This window comes from Falco naumanni, chromosome 3, assembly GCF_017639655.2.
Source record: "Falco naumanni isolate bFalNau1 chromosome 3, bFalNau1.pat, whole genome shotgun sequence".
Lineage (NCBI taxonomy): Eukaryota > Metazoa > Chordata > Aves > Falconiformes > Falconidae > Falco > Falco naumanni.
This window is the reverse complement of record NC_054056.1, coordinates 73,756,621-73,776,581: the sequence shown is the minus strand read 5'-3', so window position 1 is coordinate 73,776,581 and position 19,961 is coordinate 73,756,621. Positions and strand designations below refer to the sequence as shown.

The 19,961-nt window shown below is 36.7% G+C and overlaps 1 protein-coding gene across 1 annotated transcript; it reads right to left on the bottom strand.

Annotated features, from left to right (window-relative positions):
* Window positions 1-338: 338 nt before the first annotated feature.
* Window positions 339-17,163, bottom strand: LOC121085628 (oxygen-regulated protein 1-like). Its single transcript, XM_040588483.1, has 4 exons — window positions 17,049-17,163; window positions 11,859-12,509; window positions 10,367-10,538; window positions 339-7,568 (listed from the first exon to the last, which is right to left on the bottom strand). Exons 2-4 carry the CDS (start codon window positions 12,495-12,497, stop codon window positions 1,942-1,944), a joined length of 6,438 nt encoding a protein of 2,145 aa, XP_040444417.1. The 5' UTR covers window positions 12,498-12,509; window positions 17,049-17,163; the 3' UTR covers window positions 339-1,941.
* Between the last annotated feature and the right edge of the window lie 2,798 nt (window positions 17,164-19,961).

Sequence of the window (19,961 nt, the reverse complement as noted above, 5' to 3'; positions counted from 1 at the left end):
TGCAAGTGATGGAGACATACATATAGGTGTTAATTTGCCTATCTAGCATTTAGACATTATTTACCACACAGAAGCCTGGTAAGCATTAGAATGCTATACAGCATTTTTTTGAATTCTAATAATTTCAAGCTTCATTTTCCAAACATAGGGTTTATTTCTGTATTGGCAGGTCAAAGGATGAAAAAATACCATTGAGGCTCTTCACATGGAGCCATTCTAAAATGTGAAGGAGGACACCAAAAAATGTGGAGACAGAGGGAAGAACATCAGAAACAAGGCCAACATAGGAAATAACACACAGCTATTTGGTGTGAAATACATTGGACAATAAATGTTGCTTTAGGTTTGTAATGTTAGTTTATTACACAGAATACACCGCTTCAAAAAGAAACATATCAGTTATATATGGGGAAATATATCTGCCACCGGGCTCCTAAAAAGTATTTAAGAGTGCGAGATTTCCCACCTGTATTGCAAACCCCTTTTCCTCCATATTCATTTTCTCCTTCCCCTCCACGCACCTTTTGTCCCACAAGGGAGACAATCACAGCCTCTGGGCTGAAGTGGATTTGTGTCAGCCTTTAATTGGGTCACCAGTCTGGATAACCAAAGGATCACAGTCCAGGGCTTATTGCAGCATGTACACGCCAGTTATTCTAGACACAACCTTCAAGAGTACAGAATGGTCAAATTCTCAATGTCTAACTGAAAAATAGTGCCTTCCTTCTTCAGGTATATCTCTGATTTCATTGACATGGAAGCAACGTACTATGCAGCCTTAGGGATTAAAATCTAACCAACAGACTGAAATACTTTGCCTAATCACAATATACATTAAATATTTTCTAATTTTATATTTAAAAACATTTATGGAAAATTGAAAACCATATATAAGTGCTTACTATGCACACATAATATCAAAAAACTGCTGTAAACCGGTATCCAAAATAATTCTATTAACACACTGAAAGATCCTGAAACATATTACATATGCCTTGGATTCTCAAAATACACAAAATTACAAAAAAAAAAAAAAAAAAAAAGAAAAAAAAAGACACACAAAAGACACAGACCATCTTTAAAGAACAGAGGTTAAAGAAGAACACAGAACTAAAACTTGCAGTGTATTAGAATTTTAAGAGTAAGCGGTACTGCCTCAGTAGAGAATATGGCAAGGGCCGTTAGGAAGTCCATTGCAACACAGTCTCCCTTCTCAGTTCCTGTGGAATCCCAGCAGCGATAAATATGTTCCTTTTCTAGTATCCTCTGGGTAAAACAGGTAAACTTCATTTGGGGTCTGGATGATCCTATACACAGACTGAAAGATCTCTCCACTCACATAAATACCCTCAAGTTGGTTTTGAAAAACTGAACTAACAATTTGATAATGTTAATCTATATAAAATTAAAATTACTTCTGTTTCCTACAGTATTGTATTACAGCATTTGACTAATATTTCCTACTTTTCAAATTAAACATATCAGTTTATTCTGTTCTGAAAAAAGCATTTCTACTGAAACACAGTTCACAAACCCTTCCTCAAATGTCACGAAATAAAGGAATCTTATCTTAGTACTTGGGTGGGTATTTCAGATTTCAGTTCTCTGTTCCAATAAGCAGTAGTTGTTTCTCTACAAATTAAATGGTTGGTATATGACTGAATATCTCTGAACAGGCAACATTTCAGGGAAAAACTATTTTTTAACCGAGAAACCACTGTCTTAGAACACCTTTTCTTCGTATGTTGGTTCCCATAAAAATCTCAGTAATTATCTGTATTTCAACAATGACATACAATTGTGATTTATATTTATCTAGGTCTTGGCTGCGTTCGCATTGGGAGTTTTATTGGGTGTGGCATTCAGCAGCTAATTTTGTGATTATTTTTGTTCTGGAAGTGTTTTCACTGGTCTAATATTATAGAAACGTTAAGATCTCTATTACAAGTGTTTCTTATATTTGTTGTTTCTATTGTCCATTGCACAAAAGCAAACTTCTGCTTCTTCTTCTTCCTCTTCTTCTTCTGTAGGAAAGGCATTTTCATTTTTCAGATTTTCAGAGGCATTATGTTCAATGTTATTTGAAGAAGTGTCACACTTTAGAAATGTTTCAGAATGACAGTTTTCTGCTGGATCCGCCAACATGAGAGAAAAATTTTCTCCAAAAATGTGAATTAGGCTTATTCTTAGGTTTTGGCATATTTCTGGCATTCTGTTGAGTAGCTCACTATTTATGCCTGTCACAAGATCACTGGGTATGGTTTTGGATACATTATTTTGACAATTGCTGACTTCCACGTGTTTTGCATTCGTATCTTCTATAACATGTAACTTCCCTAAACTGCTTGTGTCTTTCAGAGTCGAAGATGCAAGTATTCCAAAGTTACTAATAAAATCTAAGGTGTTATTAGCATAAAATCTATTAAAAATATTATTGGCAATCTTATTGATACAGCTGTTCTTCAGAGTCACATGATAATTTTCATCTGTTAGTAAATCTTCACCAGACCATTGTAAGTGTTTACTCTTTTGGGCCAACAAATATGGACCCAGCTGATTCTCAATATCAGATACCTTTTGATAGGCATATCCTCTCTGATCCTCATTAATTGGTGTTACTGTCACCATCAATATTGGGCAATGTTGGCCACATATAGCATGGAGTTTATCCAGAGAATCTTCTTCCTGAAGAGCTCTTCTACTAGCATTACCAGCATAATTTGGCTGAGACTGTATGGGTTCATCATTTAAAGGCTGTTCCAATGGATGCACCTTGTTATCAGGCAATCTAAATTCTGCAGATGTAAAGCCTGTAAAACTGGTATCAGCCTGTGTAGAAAGATGTGCAGAAGTAGAACCTACCACAACTGACGGTTTGATCTTTTCTTTGTTTGCTGCAGGACGGGAGGCAATCTTGCCATTGCAGCTAGGTTTGCTCTTTGTACTTAAGTCATCCTGAAAGGGGTCTGAATCACTATTATGAGGTATATTGAAGTAGTTGCAAAAACCTTCAGAGGGTTTAGCCATGTCTTCAAGTTCTGAAGAAGAGATTGCATTGAGGACTGGGTACTGATTCAGATTGCCAAAGTGTGAGTATGGAACATCATCACTGTTTGTGTCAACGACCGTGTCTGTTGATGTTGTATCCAAATTACCATACATTCCAGTCCTCTCAGGTGGTGATCTTCTTATCAAATGATTCTCTTTGAGAAGCCATTTGCCTTTATCTATTAATATTCCTTCATCTTCATTAGCTTGTACACTAGGTTGACAGTGTTGCCTCGGAGAGTCCCATGAATGGTCATTAGTATAACTTGTGTCTTCTCTGTTAAAAGTAGGTTGTGGTGTTGGTAAAGAAGTATTTTCTTTTCTCGATATAGAGTCACCTTGGTTTATGTTCACTGGAAATTCTTGTGATGGTAGTGAAGAATGTAAAAGTTTCTCTGCAGAACAAGACCCACATTCTTGAGAAAAAGAAATGGTTTTTTCCATTACCGCAGAGTGGAATTCTTCAGTATCCTTTTGAGATACTTTTGACATATAAGGAAATCCTTTGTGAAAGTCAGGCTTAAATGAAGCTTCTGTCTTGCCATAAAGCCGTTCAATAGTTCTTTTTACATAGCCAGTATTATAATGTTTTTCAAGTACGGCTTCCTCACTGCTTTCGTTGGTCAAATCACTGGATGCTCTAAAGTCATGCTCACTCTCTTCAGTATCTGGTCTGTAATCTGACCAGTCTGAAGTAGCAGGACTTTTAAAACATTTTTTTAACTGAGAAGTGTCTGAACACCTTTTATTCTCCAGTTCTTCCACTTGCAATTCCTGTTCTCCTTCGGTCATATCACATTCTGTAATTTGCTTTGATTCATAACAAAATGATAATGGAGAGACTGTAGATAACCTCTCAGAGGTTTCCCCCTCACAGCTTTCTGCATCTTCCTTATCTTCCTGCACAGAATAATCCTCATTATTACACTCTACGGAGGTTTCAGCAGCTAGTTTAAGTTGGTTATTTGGGGTTTTGTCATTACCTTCTGACTTTGGATCAACTTTCTCATCTTCACTTTTATCAGTAGTAACATGTATAGTATCTTCTTCACCTTCTAGCTCAGAAGTATCCTGATCTAAAATACAATATTTATCATTAGAAGTTACACTATGAACTGTTGAGTTAGGGTCTACTGAGGTTTCTGACTCTTCATTAGTGAATGATGTATCAGTGGTTTTATCTTGAGATTTTTTGTAGAAGCTATCAGGCATTTCTTCGTATTTTTCAGTTGGCTCTATAGCTGATGTAAGGCTACGGGTATTTGAATTAGTAGTGGCATATTGACTATCTAGCTGTGTTTTGAGAGCACTCAAGTCTGAAGTCTCTGTTTCTCTACAAAGATCATTCTGTATATCAAAACAGCTTTCTAATTCACCAGTCAGTTTTAGAGCTTCTTCAGAATTTCCACTGTCCTTTGGAACACAAGGGTCAACTGACTTTTCATTTTCATGCAAATGTATACCATTATGAAGTTCAGATATGGGCATATTCTCGTGGCAATGTGTGGAGTCCTGGTTTTTTAGTTCCCTCCCAAAGTATGGTAAGTTATTTTCTGTTGGTTGTTGAAAATGTGAGAAGGCAGCCTTCAGTTCTTCAAATTTTTCTATGAGTGTAGTTTGTTTCAGAAATTGTGACTGAGTAAATGTTTCAGAACAGCTACAGGTAGGTTTTAGCATATCATCTTTGATTGTCCCAATCAAACTCTCTCTCAGGTTCAGCATGAGTAGCCAGGCTAAGATGACATTGGAGGAAGAACCAAAAGATGAAGGAGGAAGATCTGAAAGGCTGCAAGCTTTCCCTATACATCCACTGTGTTCTTTCTGGAGACCAAGCAAAGTTGATTGTAGTTCATGCAGCAACATGCTAGACATGCAACTGTTCTGAACATCAGTTCCCACTTTCTCATTGACAAATGCAAAATCGGCTTGAACAGCAACTTCAGATTTTTTTCTTTGAAATAGATTGGTATCTTGGATATCAGCTTCTGACATCTTTTTATCATTGTCTTGTGTTTCCTGAAACAAGTGTGTCTTACCCTCATGATGAAATTCTGATCTCAGTGAATACTTGGCTTCATCTACTATAGTTGTATTAGCATGAATCAAAGAGTCAATTTGTTTTCCACCTGAATCCTTGGCTGATTCTTCTAAAGTTCCCAATCCACAAATAGGCATTAATGGTTTTGGGGTTAGACTATGTTCAACCAGATGTTTTTTTCCAGTCACATACACTTTATTTGTGATAAATTTTGTTTCTTTATCTATAGAAGCATCAGTATTTTCTTCAGCAGAATGGCAGATGCTGTTCTCTACATTCCCTTCTTTTTTATTTATAGGGGGTAAGACAGAATTTGGTAATAAGTTTTTCAACCAAGTTTGGACATAGTTTTCAACTGAATGCTCAGCAACCTCCCCTTGAAAACCTTCCTGGTTCAGAGCCTCTAGTGTAATGGCTTTCTCTGACATATTTAACTTATTTGCTCCTTTAGTTAGATTTTTCTTCATCCCCTTTTGCTTTTTTGCTTTCTTTGATGACAAATTTTCCAAAATATTATTTTCCTTTTCTTTTTCAAAATTAAGATTCTTTGGCACTTCTGACAATGGCTTTGAAATCACTGATGGGTTAGATGCCTGTTTGAAAGAATTGGTTGTGAGATGTGTGCCTTCTTTCTCAGTACTCTGTGTATCCTGACTATGTTCAGATTCATTGTTTGAATCAACTGCCATTAGACCATCTTCCTTCTTTGCAGATGAAATGATACTATTTTTTTGGCCTGACTTCAATTTTACTTTGGCCAACTTGTTGTTATTGCTTCTTGGTTTTTTATTAGATGATAATCCATTTTGTTCCACTGAATCCTGGTGATAGAACTCATCTTCACAACATATGCTTTTGTCTGAATTGACAGACCCATCATTCTTTTTTACGAAAAAATCCATTCCTTTTTTCTGAGGCATTTCAGAATAATTATCCATAGCCTCTGCTGCAGAATCCTGTGTGGTTCTCCTTGTGATATGCATTCCCTCACCTTTAATTATCCCTGAAATGTCTTCATCTTTTTTATTTTCATATGTACCTTTCTCCAGAAACTTAGACGATTTTCTCCTCTTCTTCTTTTTGGTGAGAGAAGATGCAGATTGGCTGTCATCAGTGAGATGTGTTGCCATCACAGATCCAGTCCTGACACTGATGTGATTGTCACTTTCAGTAACAGTAGGAAAAAATCCAGTTGTTGGATTTATCTTCTCAGTAGGAGCTTTACTACATGGAGATACAATCATCTCCATCTGGCTATGTCCAGGACAGGCTGAATGTGCTGAATCTTGAGAAACAGGTAATAAATCAGCAGGTTTGCATATTGTTTCTTCTTTTGACTGACACAATTCTGAATATCTAATGAAAGAACTCAGTGATCTTTTTATTTGTTTAATGTCACATGACTTATGGATGTAGTCTGCTGAACCTGGCCTAGCTGCCTGGCAAATTTTTGATGATGGTATTAAACCACAAATGTTAGCTTCGCAGGTTGAGAGTAAACTTTGTTCCACAACAGATTTCTCTAATATACTCTGTACCAATTCATCCTTGTCAGACACTTCTAATGTCTTCTTATTTGTGGTTTCTATTAAATCATTACTTTTGTGGCTTACTTTAAAAAGCATTTCTTCTTTTATATTCTCTGAAGAAAGCTTTAATGAACTATTCTCACTCATCTCACTAAACTTTGGATAAGTGACACTTGATTTTTCTCTGCTTGCATGAGCTACCATGCAATACTCAGACTTATTTTCTCCCTGCTGTATTTCCTCACTGTAGGAAAACTGTCCTATTGTCTTCTCCTGAACCTCTTTCTCAGATACCAAGGTGACACTTTCAACTACTGCTTTCTTTTGTCTAACACGCCTTGGCCCAGGAGTGGGAGGTCTATAAAAGCGAGGCCTGATATTATCTTCAGGTACATTGTTTACATCTACATCTGCAGAATTATTGTTCTTACAGATATTACAACCAGAATTTTTTAAATCAGACTCTGATTCTTTGTCTGACACTTCTGCATTGAATTGCTGTAATGAGTCTCCCTCTTCTTTACTGTAGCTCTTCAAAAATGGAGTATCTTTTGGGTTTATACATTCCAATGCATTTACATTGGATAAGCAGTCTTCAGCATGCATTGCAGAATGACAGATGGTGGTATTTTTGTCATCAGAAAGGCCAGCACGACTTACAGTAGTTGTCCATTTAATGGTTTCTTCCTCTTTAATTTTTAATCGAACTTTCATTTCCACTGTGATACTCCCATCTTGATTAAGGTGAACAGATTTCTCAATGTCATCTTCATACTGTGCCACAGATAAGTCTTCACCAGTAATGGACTGATTTCCTCCTATACCGTTATGACTATCAGGAACATATGAAGAATCTGAGTTGTTATCATTTGAGTTGTTATCATTGCTGGATCCTTTATCAGAAGAAACTGAGAATACCTGAGATCTTGAGCTAGAGCCCATTTGAGCTCTCACTACCAATATTTATGTTGAAAGAACCCGAATTCATACAGTAGGTGGAAAGTAGAGCAGACAAATATGCGTAAGGATCCAGATGGTGAGACAGCAGACAGGCAGCAAAAGAAGAAAAAAGAAGAAAGAAGAAAAATTAGTATGAAAGAAGCTAATGAAGTGTGTTTATTTTACCAGAGTATTAGAAAGTAAAGAGAAAAATATGGCTAATCTTGCTGTTCATTTTAAGAAGTTGTTCGAGAGAGAACTATAACCAAATTTTAATAAAGAATCAAGCATTTAACTACTTTTCCACTTAATTTTATTTTGCAATAGCTTCTTTCTAATGCCAGGGCTTTAGTCTTATTTGAAGCTCCAGAGCCTAAAAAAGCACTAAAAGCTCTCATTTTATACTCAGTTGGGAACTGAGGTTGCCAAGGGATTCACAGGCCCTTGCTTGTTTGGGCTTCAAGCTACCAACTTTACTTCTTCTTCATGCCTTAGCGATCATTAATATATCATTTCCTATTAGTTCTCATAGTTAGTGCTAAAATGTGTCAGTCAAGTTGAACATATACCTCCCTGGTCTTAACCCAACAATCTACAGCATATGAGTAATTACTGTGAGCATCATCGACATGTGAATAAAGGGCTCACTTCTAATGCCCTGGATTGACCTTCTATAGAGAAGTAAACATGGAAGCCCTTGAAGTTCTTATAAAATCTGAATTTAAATCATGACATTCTGTGATACATTTTATGTTACAGTACTGTAGACAGCAAAAAACTCACAAAGCCAATGAGAATACTTCCAGACTACAATGAATTTTGAGTATAGCCCAATATGTGTTTGCATACACATTAAATATTCCTGAAATATGTTTTGATTTCTTTGTAATAACTTGTCTTTTTAAAAAATTATAACTCATCTCTCTCTAGCAGTTGTCACTGAAGAGGTGAGAGAGATAAAAGAACATGACACAAAAATAAAGTTTTGCTGTCTTCCAAGTTCTGTATGTGTGAGGGAAACAGTGTAGGTACACCCACACAGAGAAATCCACAACTGCTACTGATAGCTAAATATATAGGAGCCACCATTTAATAGACAGGTTTCACTTGCAGAAAGGTATTTTAACACATGTAAGATTAATTTCTCTACTTTGCTTGATATTAAGCATATTGTTTTTGCTCAAGTGAGTCACAAAGGTTCGTACAGTTAACACGTTACTAATATAGATACGTGTCTATAATTTCAGGCAGAGTGTCTTGCAAGTTTCCCAGGCATATGCTGCACCATGAACTAAATCAGAAATAAAAGTTTGTACAAACTCCTCTAACACAGACTAAACCTTATGCTTCCCAAAGTAAAAATCTCACTTTCTCCTTCTCAGGATCAAAGTGCCTGAAATTTGGTTTTTCAGGCTCTCATCATCAATGATGTCTCCTACACAGGATACTTTTGAATTTCTCAGGTTAAAGACAAAAAGAGGGTCGGGTTTTTTCTCTCTCGTTCTGTAATTGCTGTCAACTAAGGATTAGAAGAGGACACTTAGGTTCTCAGCTACTCACAGTTTATACCATTGCAAGGCTCAGTCTCTGGCTCAAAGCAAAATTTGGGTAGGATTTTGTTTCTGCAGAACTTTCATTCTCAAAATGTTCCTATTCATTCTCTCTCGACTCATTAGTTATGCTCTGCCAACAGCTCTCAAGTTGTGCAAGCCAAAGAACACAAGGTTGAGAAAAACTAAAATGAATAGTTTGGTGGGGACATAATAAACTGTGAGGGATGTAGAAGAAACTCCTTCAAGTAAATGGAAGCCAAGTGTCTTACAGATCAATGTGCTCCATGACACAGCCAAGATTACTGTGGGAAGTCTCAGTACAGAAACAAATACACTGTTCCCTGGGCTCTGCAGTGCAGCATGCAGCTGTATCAAGAGTACAGGGTACCTCTGGATTAAACAACTTTCCCCTTAGACAGTACCTCTGCCCTACAGGATGCTCTGATGCCAAGGATTCCCACACAGCCTAAAGCTCCGATACCGCAGGGTATTGCTCCCCTCAACCTCAGGCTGTTCAGCTAGCCTGGGTTCTCTCCAACAGCTCCTTATACTCTTGATCACCCGCTGGCCACTTCACACTCTTACAGACCTTGTCAGTGGCACAAGTCCATGAACAATCAAAGGGAAAGTACGTGTTTATGTATCTTTTCCCAAACTTATCCAAAAACCATATCTCACAACCATGAGGATATAGGAAAGGATGACACTCTGTTTAAACAAAAGCATGATGAATTTGTGAGTGGATGAGTGCTATAATTTTTTTTACTGTTTATGTGGAGCATGGGACATGGGAAAAAGTGAAAATCATGACAATGACAAATCAAACCTCCACGTGCTAAGTAATTTCTGAGAACTGCACAAAAGTTTTGCTTGAGAAATTCAGTCAGTTAAGAGCCTGAAGTAGCCTGTGGTTTCTCATTTACCAGTGCTGTTACTAACTATGATTCCAAAAAATGCATAACAATGACCATCAAGTGCATTAAAATAAAATATACTTTACAGATTTGCATCCATGTTCTAAATAAGTTTGCTTGAAAGAAAATATGCATACTAGCAGAGTACTTCGCAGAAACTTATACTTTAGAAAGAACATTGACACTTCTATCTTTCTTATGCTTATAGAGGAGTCAAAGCAGATATAAACAGTTTCAACTGGATTTTTTAAGTATCCTTGATCCTAGTAAGATTGTCGTGGTTTATGTCTTGTGCTGAGAGAAATAAACCCATTAATAAAATAAAAATTAATCCAAAGAACTTACTATTCTCACTTTCTGGCTTGGTATTTGCTTTTGGGTACACACGATTTGCAATTCCAAGCAATTTAGCAGGCCGTGAATATCCAAGAGAATCATAATTGCTTGGTTTAAAAGGCTCTCTCCCTGCTGCGACTACAGCTCCAGAGCACAGTATCAGGGCCTGAAGATTAGGAACCTGGAAAAACAAAAGTAACATTAAATTCTCTGCCTTAGTAACCACAAAAAATAATGTGAGATTTATCCCTTTCATGCCTTAGTATCTTCACTTCTTAGTCTCTACATTAGTTTGCAGCAGACTACTAAATATGTATCACAGCACAGGATTTTTCAATTCCTGTGAGGCAATTCCTACCTCTGTGAGGGTATGTCTTGTTATATAAATATATTTTTAAAAGACTTCAAGAAGCAACTTGAATCCAGATCAAAATTTTCTAGCAATTTAAGTGTTTGCATGTGTAATTTTGTTTCATCATTGTCCAGTGACTTCACAGCCATGAAATAAGAATATGCCTTTGGAGGTAGGTATACATATGAACACGTATTTGGAGGAAGAGGAAATGCAGAATATACCACAACTGCTTGGTCTGTACTGACATAGAGGAATAGGACAGAATCGCAGAACAATATATATTGGAAAAGACCTCTGGAGGTCTCAAAGCAGGTCTGACTGGATCAAGGTGCTCAGAGTCTTGTCCAACAGTTTTGAATTTATGTTCCAAAATATATTGCAAAATAAAGCTTACAAACTGCACTTCATTGATATAGGTGAGATGGAAAGTTTCTCAACCTAATACAGAATTTCTCCAAAGGAGAGTAAACATAGGATTTTCCTTGAACTCTTGGAGCTCTGCATGGAATTCTTTTTCTAGATACCTGTTAGGTATAATCACAAGTGCTTTTCTTTAGTTAAACAATGCACACATAAAACACTGAGATAAAAACATATAGAACAGCACATGAGATGAAAATCAGGATTATTAGTGTTGTATCATCTGGGTTTATAGGTACAGAACCTGTTTCTTGGTTTGAAAACTATAATAGATAATCAGGTATCATAGTTCCAAGTCATTAATGGCAAACCACTCTGCATTTGTGTAATAATAAAATACATGTGGCTGTTAGATGTTACTTATTGTATTTTTAAGGCATTAAAACTCACAAATAAACAGCATTAAGACTAAAAGAAGTTTTTGTGTAAATGGGTAAAAACATAAAATTGAGAGCATGCCTGAAAGAGGTCTGAGTAAGAAAAAGATAAGAGTTTTTTCATGATGACTTAAAATGTCCTCACTTGCTTCTATCTGACTGCAAGATTCCAGTATATTTCCTCCAAGCTAGTAGCCTTTCTGAAGGGGAAAAGGCATAGAAAATAAAACAGCTGAAATTCAGCACATCAGGCCAGCATCCCAATGTGATAACTGATAAAATCACTTTTTTAATTAAAAATAATCTAGAAGAAATCAGGAAAACTGTCAATACTCATCTTTATTCTTACCTTTCTGCCATTAGTGGTATATAGTTTCACAACTGGATATTGCATTAACTCACTCATATAATCCAGAAAGGCCTCAAAGGTTTGTGTATTTTTCTTTCCCAGAACTATGGTACGCCTGAGTCTTACATCCCCATTTTTGAAAACAAGTATCTTTCTGGGAGTTGTTATTTTACTTTCTCGATGGCCAAATCCATCTTCATTCTCCCTTGCTAACTGCACAGCTCGACGACGTGCACTGACAGGCCTACTGATCTGCCAGGGCAGCGGCTTTTTGCTAGCCTGTTCCAGGTTGATGGGCTTCATTTTCCTCTGATGGGAGCAAATATAAGATTTTCCATCTTCAAGATCCTCCAAATTGGTGACACTGTGTCTCCCTTTTGGTGTACTAATATTCCTTACTCCAAAAGGTAATGGAACCCGTTTGGATAAACTATCCAGCAAGGCATCGAATGTTTTGTAAGACCGGTTATTAATGACCATTTTGATCCCATTAAACTGAGGATCTCCACTTTTATAGAAGCAGATCCGTTTTGCCACAACAGGTTCAGTAACATTGAAATGGCGCGTGGATAAAGTCTGTTCACTCTCGGAGGAGTTTGGCTGATTCACCGAATAACTAGTTGAAGGTGTTTCACTCATTTTGACAGCAATCTGGAAGAAAGAAGAGATGGATTTAAAACTTTTCTTATGACTAGTAATAATATGGTCTTCATTTCAAAGGTGCAGAAAGAGACTTTATAAGAAACCAACAGCATCAAGTTGTGCCAAAAATCATTGGATTTAAACAGATGCAAGCTGTTATCTCTAAATTCCACAAAGACTCCAGTACTGTCAGATTAAGTTAGCATAGCTCTACTTGCAAATATTCCCAAAACTTTCCAAAGTAATTTTAAATCTTTTATCATTTTGGTACAAGAGACTCTTCCTTAGAATAAGGTACATTGTCAGTCCAGAATGATAATTACATGTTTTCTTTCTTGAGGATGAAGTTAATGACAACATTTCATATTTAAGATGTTAGAAAAATCCTTACTAGAAGGGAATAATTTGTGCCTAGGCATGAGCCACATTTAGTCCAAAATAACAAAACTGAAAGACAATACAATTCATTCTGATCTCATATACTGGTTTTATACCAGGGAAAATCCATTGGAGCCAGAGAAAACTATACCAAAATAATGCCCAAGATGTGCTTTTAGAGTGAAGTTGTTTCATAAATTGATGAATCATTTGCTTTTCTATTATAAATTTTATTTTTCATGATACATAAGCCACTACTATATTTACATTTATACTGAGGGATAAACTACTGATTGAACAAGGCTTTTTTAGTAAAAGAAAAGGCTTTAAATCCTTTATAAAGACACAAATATTTTAGGTATTCTTCAGTAGAAGTAGCCTTTAAATTTAAATATGTAAATATCAGGTTTTTAAACAACAGACTGTCTCTGACAATTAAATCAATAGTCTTCACACTTGGAAATAGAGCACTGTTGCTACAATCTTTCCATTTGAATCCAATCTACATACAGACAGTGTAACAACAACCCTTTAAATGAATAAAATCGCTTTGTATTATTGATTGGATTGCTTTGGCTGGAGCATAGTGTTGGAATGGCCAGTCAACTAATCAGCCTCAAGGAAGCAGTTTTAGTAGAGTTCTACTGAAAAGCTGTATAGCTGTCTCAAAGAATATGTTTGTCATCAAAATAGTATAAATTAAATTTTTTGACAATGTCATCTTGATGTAACTGCCATATTGACTAATGGAACAATCTCTCGTGGCTACTACATATTTTTCGTAATGAAGCTATGGCAAACAATATTTTGACAATTTTACTACTCCATACATTACTTCTGAAACTGATAAGAAAATGTGGCTATTTTTCAAGACAGTCAAGGTTCAAATACAGTCAGATTTGACAAGATTTTGTCTTACTGTGTTCTTACAGCTTTTCCAATAATGCACTGTTTTCAGCTTGGGTGTTTTGCCTTCATTAAGAGTTAATAAATCTGTAAATGTTCATTATTTTGAACAATGAGCAGAGCACAAGAAGAAGTGTCTCCTCTTAATACATTTTTTGTGTTGTAAATTGCGGTCATTCTAAGTGCTAAAACTGAAAAATAACCAAACAAGTCTGTGCTAGAATGATGTACACAAAGATTGATTTAGGTAATCACAATTCCATTTAAAATTTTAAAAAAAGTTTAAAAACATTTCTAAAAATATTTTAAAATAAAGATATTTAAAAAAAAAACCAAACCCTCTGAGTATTTAATTAAGTAATACGCAGAAAGAAATTTTCAAGCTTGGCTGCAGCGACATACAACCCAGTCCATGATGGCTAGTCAAGTTGCTTACTTTCTGTGGAAGGGAGGAGCTCTATTTCAACTGAAATCACTGAGAACTACAGTTACTCATCTTTTTTGACACATGTATTCATTAGCTGCCTAAATTTTCATTACAATTCTAAACTGAGAGGCTGACAGGTGGGTTAAGACTAGGGACACAATTTGAATCAGCCATTTTACGCTTCATGCGTCATTCTGTTTATCCTGATATTCCTAGAGGAAATTTGTAACAGCATTTCTACTGCCACACAAACTTTCTTACTCTCTTTGCAGAGCAAATGTTCTAATCCATTGAAAGCAGCAATGGCAGTAGTAAAGCTCTTGAGTGAACTGGATGCCATGTTACTCCATTTAACTGGCCAAGAAGACCTGAGCTCACTAACAGCATCCAGTTCAGTATCTCTGGGAAAGGGGAGAAAACTGATAAATCATAATCCGTAATGGCCAGAGACAGAAATGAACAGACGTAGGTCCTCAGCTACTCTGTACTACAACTTCTCATCTTTTACGAAAATAGAGTGGTATTTCACACAGGCTGATCAGTCTCACTTCTGTGCCCGGCAAGATCATGGAGCTAATCCTCCTGAAAACTATGTTAAGGCACATGGAAAATAAGGAGGTGGTTGATGACAGCCAGCATGGCTTCACTAAGGGCAAATCATGACTGACAAATTTGGTGGCCTTCTGTGATGGGGTTACAGCATGGATGGATGAGGGAAGAGTGACTGATGTCATCTACCTGGAATTGTGCAAAGCATTTGACCTTGTACCACATGACATCCTTGTCTCTGAACTGGAAAGACATGAATTTGATGGCTGGACCACTCAGTGGATAAGGAAATGGCTGGATGGTCACACCCAAAGAGTTGCAGTCAATGGCTCAATATCCAAGCAGAGATCAGTGACGAGTGGAGTTCCTCAGGGGTCAGTACTGGGACCAGTATTGTTTAACATCTTTGTCGGCGACATGGACAGTGGGATCAAGTGCACCTTCAGCAAGTTTGCTGATGATACCAAGCTGTGTAGTGTGGTCAGCACACTGGAGGGAAGGGATGCCATCCAGAGGGGCCTTGACAGGCTTGAGAGGTGGACCTGTGTGAACTTCATGAAGTTCAACAATGCCAAGCACAAGGTCCTGCACATAGATTGGGGCAAACCCAAGCACAAATACATGCTGGGAAGAGAATGGATTGAGAGCAGCCCTGAGGAAAAAGACTTGGTGGTGCTGGTGGATGAGAAACTCAACATGAACCAGCAATGTGCGCTTGCAGCCCAGAAAGCCAACTGTGTCCTGGGCTGCATCAAAAGAAGCATGGCCAGCAGGTTGAAGGAGGCAATTCTCACAGTCTACTCTGCTCTTGGGAGACCCCATGTAGAGTACTATGTTCAGTTCTGGGGCCCCCAACCTAAGAATGTCAGCCTGTTGGAATGAGTCCAGAAGAGGGCCGTGAAGATGATCAGAGGGCTGGAGCACCTCCCCTGTGAGGGCAGGCTGAGAGGGCTGGGGTGGTTCAGCCAGGAGAAGAGAAGGCTCTGGGGACACCTTATAGCAGCCTGCCAGTGTCTAAAGAGGGTCTACAAGAAAGCTGGAGATGCAATTTTCACAAGAGCATGTAGTGATAGGACAAGGGGGAATGGATTTAAACTGAAAGAGGGTAGACTCAGATTAGATATTAGGAAGAAATTCTTTACTGTGAGGGTGGTGAGGCACTGGAACAGGTTGACCAGAGGAGCTGTGGATGCCCCATCCCTGGAAGTGTTCAAGGCCAGGCTGGATGGGGCTTTGAGCAACCTGGTCTAGTGGAAGGTGTCCCTGCCCATGGCAGAGGGGTTGGAACTAGGTGATCTTTAAGTTCCTTTCTAACTCAAACTATTTTATGATTCTGTGATTCTATGATTCATCTAACTGTATGATTATTCACTCTTACAAGAGATAAAATAGGTGGATTTTCTCATGAGACTACTGATAATGATCACTTTTGATTAGCCTCTCAGAAGTTGTTCTGGATATTTGTACTTCTGTAAAACATTCAGTTATGTAGGCATCAACAATTGGAAGAGAAATACAATACATTTTGCATAAAGATAATTATTAGACTGAGCTTTGACACTGTGGAAGTAACAAAATCCAAAACAAACAAGGAGAGAGTACACACATAAATAAAAAAGACAATTTTCATTATAAAAATAAAATAATTTGAATTCACAAAAGTAACTAATAAAAAGAAGTTTTCCTTAGCAAAACAAAATGAGTGATAAAACAAACAGTTTTGGTAGAGAACTGAAAGTTGCATAGCACACCACATACGAAAGAACAGATGGCTGCTTAACATATCATGTATGAAGACTTTCTAATATTAATTTCAATAGTGTAAATTACTTATGCATCTTTCAAATATCTTATAATTGCATCTTACAAATAACATTTCAACAAATGAATAATCAACATATTGTGGAAGTTACTATTTCATATTACAGGTGATCAGACTGTAACAGCTTTATTTCATCTTAAACATAGCATCAATTTTCTTACTTAAATGATTGTATTCTAAAGTTAAGAAATAGTTGCTCTTATATGCTATTATATAATACAGTATGTCTATTAAAATACTTTGGCAATCACAACGTTAAGAATTTTATTCTACAAGAAAATCAAACAGATATCAGAATTTAATCTTTTTGCCTGCATTCTCATAAACAAAACCGCTCATTCAAAGTTTATGCACAAAGCTGCTAAACTTTATAAAGACAGTAAGTGGAACATTTTGTTCTAAAATATAACAATATTTCTTATGCCAAATAGCTGGTAAGTATCGCACATAATTTCATCATACTCACCCGCAGTCACATCCTATGCAAATAAAAGAGCAGTTAGTTTGTTTCCAGAGATTTATGAATTGTACATGTAGTTGTCTATGCCATAAGAAATGAACAACCTTAGTCTTACTCCAAGTGTGCTCAACTAGAAAAAACATCATAATCCATTTGCTTAATCTCAGCTAATGTTAATCACCAGACCAGGTTCACCTCAGGTAGCCATTGTTCAGAGCAGTGTCTAACATCTCATTCAGCAAGTCCCTTTATATTATTTTCAAACTCTATTTACCTTTTAAATATTTCATTTGTATAACTTTCTTTTACTTAGATTGCTCAAGAGTCTCATAGAACCACATAAAATAAAAATGTGGATGGGGAACATGGGTGATCTAATCTGTCTTCCTATCAGTGTAGGTTTATCCTCCAGACTAAAATCTTTAGTGATATAAATTTTAACTATATTAAAATGGAGCTTCTACCACTCACCTTCTGAGACTATTTAGTAACTATCTCCTGGCATTCATCCCTGCTTTTGTTCAATCATTTGGTCAAGATGATCCTCTTTGTGCAAAAGATTCTCCCATATTTTCCCTATTCAGACACCACAGTGAAAATAGTTACAGTTTCTTTCACAACACTCAATAAAACATAATAGTCTGAAGGAGTTTCACCATCTATGAGACATTCTTCATTTCAGCGTGTTGGAAAAAGGGCAGAGCAATGATTATAAATGTGTGTGAGTATAGTTTATGAAGAGATAAGGAGGGTTACATCTGACTGTATCTTAACGATACCATAAAATGTGGTGGGTTTGTTTTTTTTTTTTTCCAGTGGAAATACTGTGTCCCAACATGGTAACTTCCATCTAATTGTCACCAGATGTATAATCCGATTTGGAGCTTCTTTGCTTAATCAGGATTACAGCGAGCTGTCAAAACTAGCTGTGTAGAACAGTAACAAAAACACTGCTCAGTAGACACTACCATTCCATGGCATGAGTTTTTAACCATTTTCCTTAGCAGAGAAATCAATTTTTATAGAATTTTTTAAATACTGCTTCAGTTCTACTTTCATAAAATGCACAGGTGCAAACAATAAATTATAATCTTGCACAGATATTTTGCTAAAAACACTGCTTTCTTAAATGTTATATTAATATAATTATTTAGTCTTTAATCTACCTTAGCTAATGTGCTGCTTATATTCCAGTCTGTATTCTGTTGTTTATACTTGTTCAGAAGAGGTACAAGTGCAAAATCTATGTATTCTGTGTCTTATAACTTAACCACTTATACAATAATTTTTATAGAGTTGGTTTTCTTTTAGGTGCAGGATTTAAAATATCATTGCTGCTCTCATTAGCATTCCAGTGCATGCAAAGCTGCTTTCATTAACCAGCTAATTCATCAGCAGCTTCCGTGTACCACTGGAATTTGAGACCCAAGAGATAATACTTCTGGGACCTGGTGAAGATGATAAACAAGTGTCACCATTTGACAATGTGAATGCCCCTTAATTCCCTAAGACTTCAAAAGGCTTTCAAAGCTTCTGTCCAGATATAGCTTCTGTCCTCTGCATTTCTTCCTGTACTACAAACGCTCCATATACTTTGAAAAGATAGAAGAAATCATCAGCTTCATAGTAAAAATAGCATCAACAATAATTATGTTTAACTCAGACTTAAAGCTAACAAGCCACAGGTTATCACAGTCCTGTAGCAATCAATATCAACACAAAAGCTCTTTTCTTCCATTCATGTGGGCAGCTTAACTGGCATCCATGGAACTACTAAAATGATGTGATAAGGATTTAACCTTAGTATTTGCAAAAAAATTGTTCTTTTTATATAAAATATTTGCAAAGAAAAATTGGGGAATATAAATCAGTCCAGAAAACTTAAGAAAGCAAATTCAGGCCACATGAGAAAATATATCAGTAATTAAAATTGTAGTTGCAAGTTGGATTACAGTTTTTTGGGTTGCTGTCATTCTCACTTTTAAATTACATGCCTGTTTATCTCCAGAACATCTTCAGTTTTCAGTTCTGATACTAAACATTAGATTTAACCTGTACTTGATTTCCTTCTTGGTCCTACTTTTTTGTAAGGGTTCTTGACTGGTCAATAACTGAAATTATAACCATACCACTGTGAGGCAGCCACTGACTTCAGTTCTTGTCTCTCATTGAAAAAAGAAAAGCTCACATTTGGCTCTTTGGGAATGCAGTGACAGCTAAGTACAAAGGATCTACTCTAATGACCACAGGCATCAGTGGCAGTTTTCCTTTTGATTCCAAAGGGTGTCCTCTAGGAAGACAGCAGCATAGAGATGGCCAGTTGAAGGTCCCATGCCTGCAGTTAGCCTGCAACACCATTCTGTACAGCAAAAGGCCTAGGTCACGCACCCTAAGCAAATACTTGGCCTGTAGTCCCTGGGCTGAATCGAAGCTCAAGTGGAAGTTTTCAAAGTCAAGAGAAAGTTTCTGACTGACTCCAAAATTCTTTGTATCAGCCCAGAAAAGTACAGCATCAAAATAACTGTAAAAAATTTTTTTATCATTACTCTTTCTGATTTTGATTAATTACTCCTCCTTTTCTATGGACTTTGCTTTAGTAACTGAACTGATTAAATGCTACAAGTAGCTAAATATAACCCAATACTTTCCACCTCATTCTACAAGCCTTCAGTGTTTCTCAAGACCAGCATCATATCCAGGAAAATGATGCATAAGACAGACAAAATATGCTAGCAATTACATTATCATGTTTGCTGATATATTCTTTTTTCCTTAGCAGATAACCAGCATCCCAGTTTAAGAAACATAAGCAGCCTTTTCTGCAGCATTATCCTGAGTAAGAGCAGGGTCAGAACCATGTGTGATGTGGCCCTCCCTGCCTGGCAATCCTATGTCCCTTGAATGACACTCTTTGTATAA

Coding starts and splice junctions, on each gene's coding strand:
- LOC121085628 (XM_040588483.1), bottom strand. CDS start 12,497: ATGAGTGAAACACCTTCAACTAGTTATTCGGTGAATCAGCCAAACTCC. Junction 10,539..11,858: donor ATACCACTAATGGCAGAAAG/GTAAGAATAAAG, acceptor TTGTTTTTCCAG/GTTCCTAATCTTCAGGCCCT. Junction 7,569..10,366: donor CAAGCCAGAAAGTGAGAATA/GTAAGTTCTTTG, acceptor AAATATTGGTAG/TGAGAGCTCAAATGGGCTCT.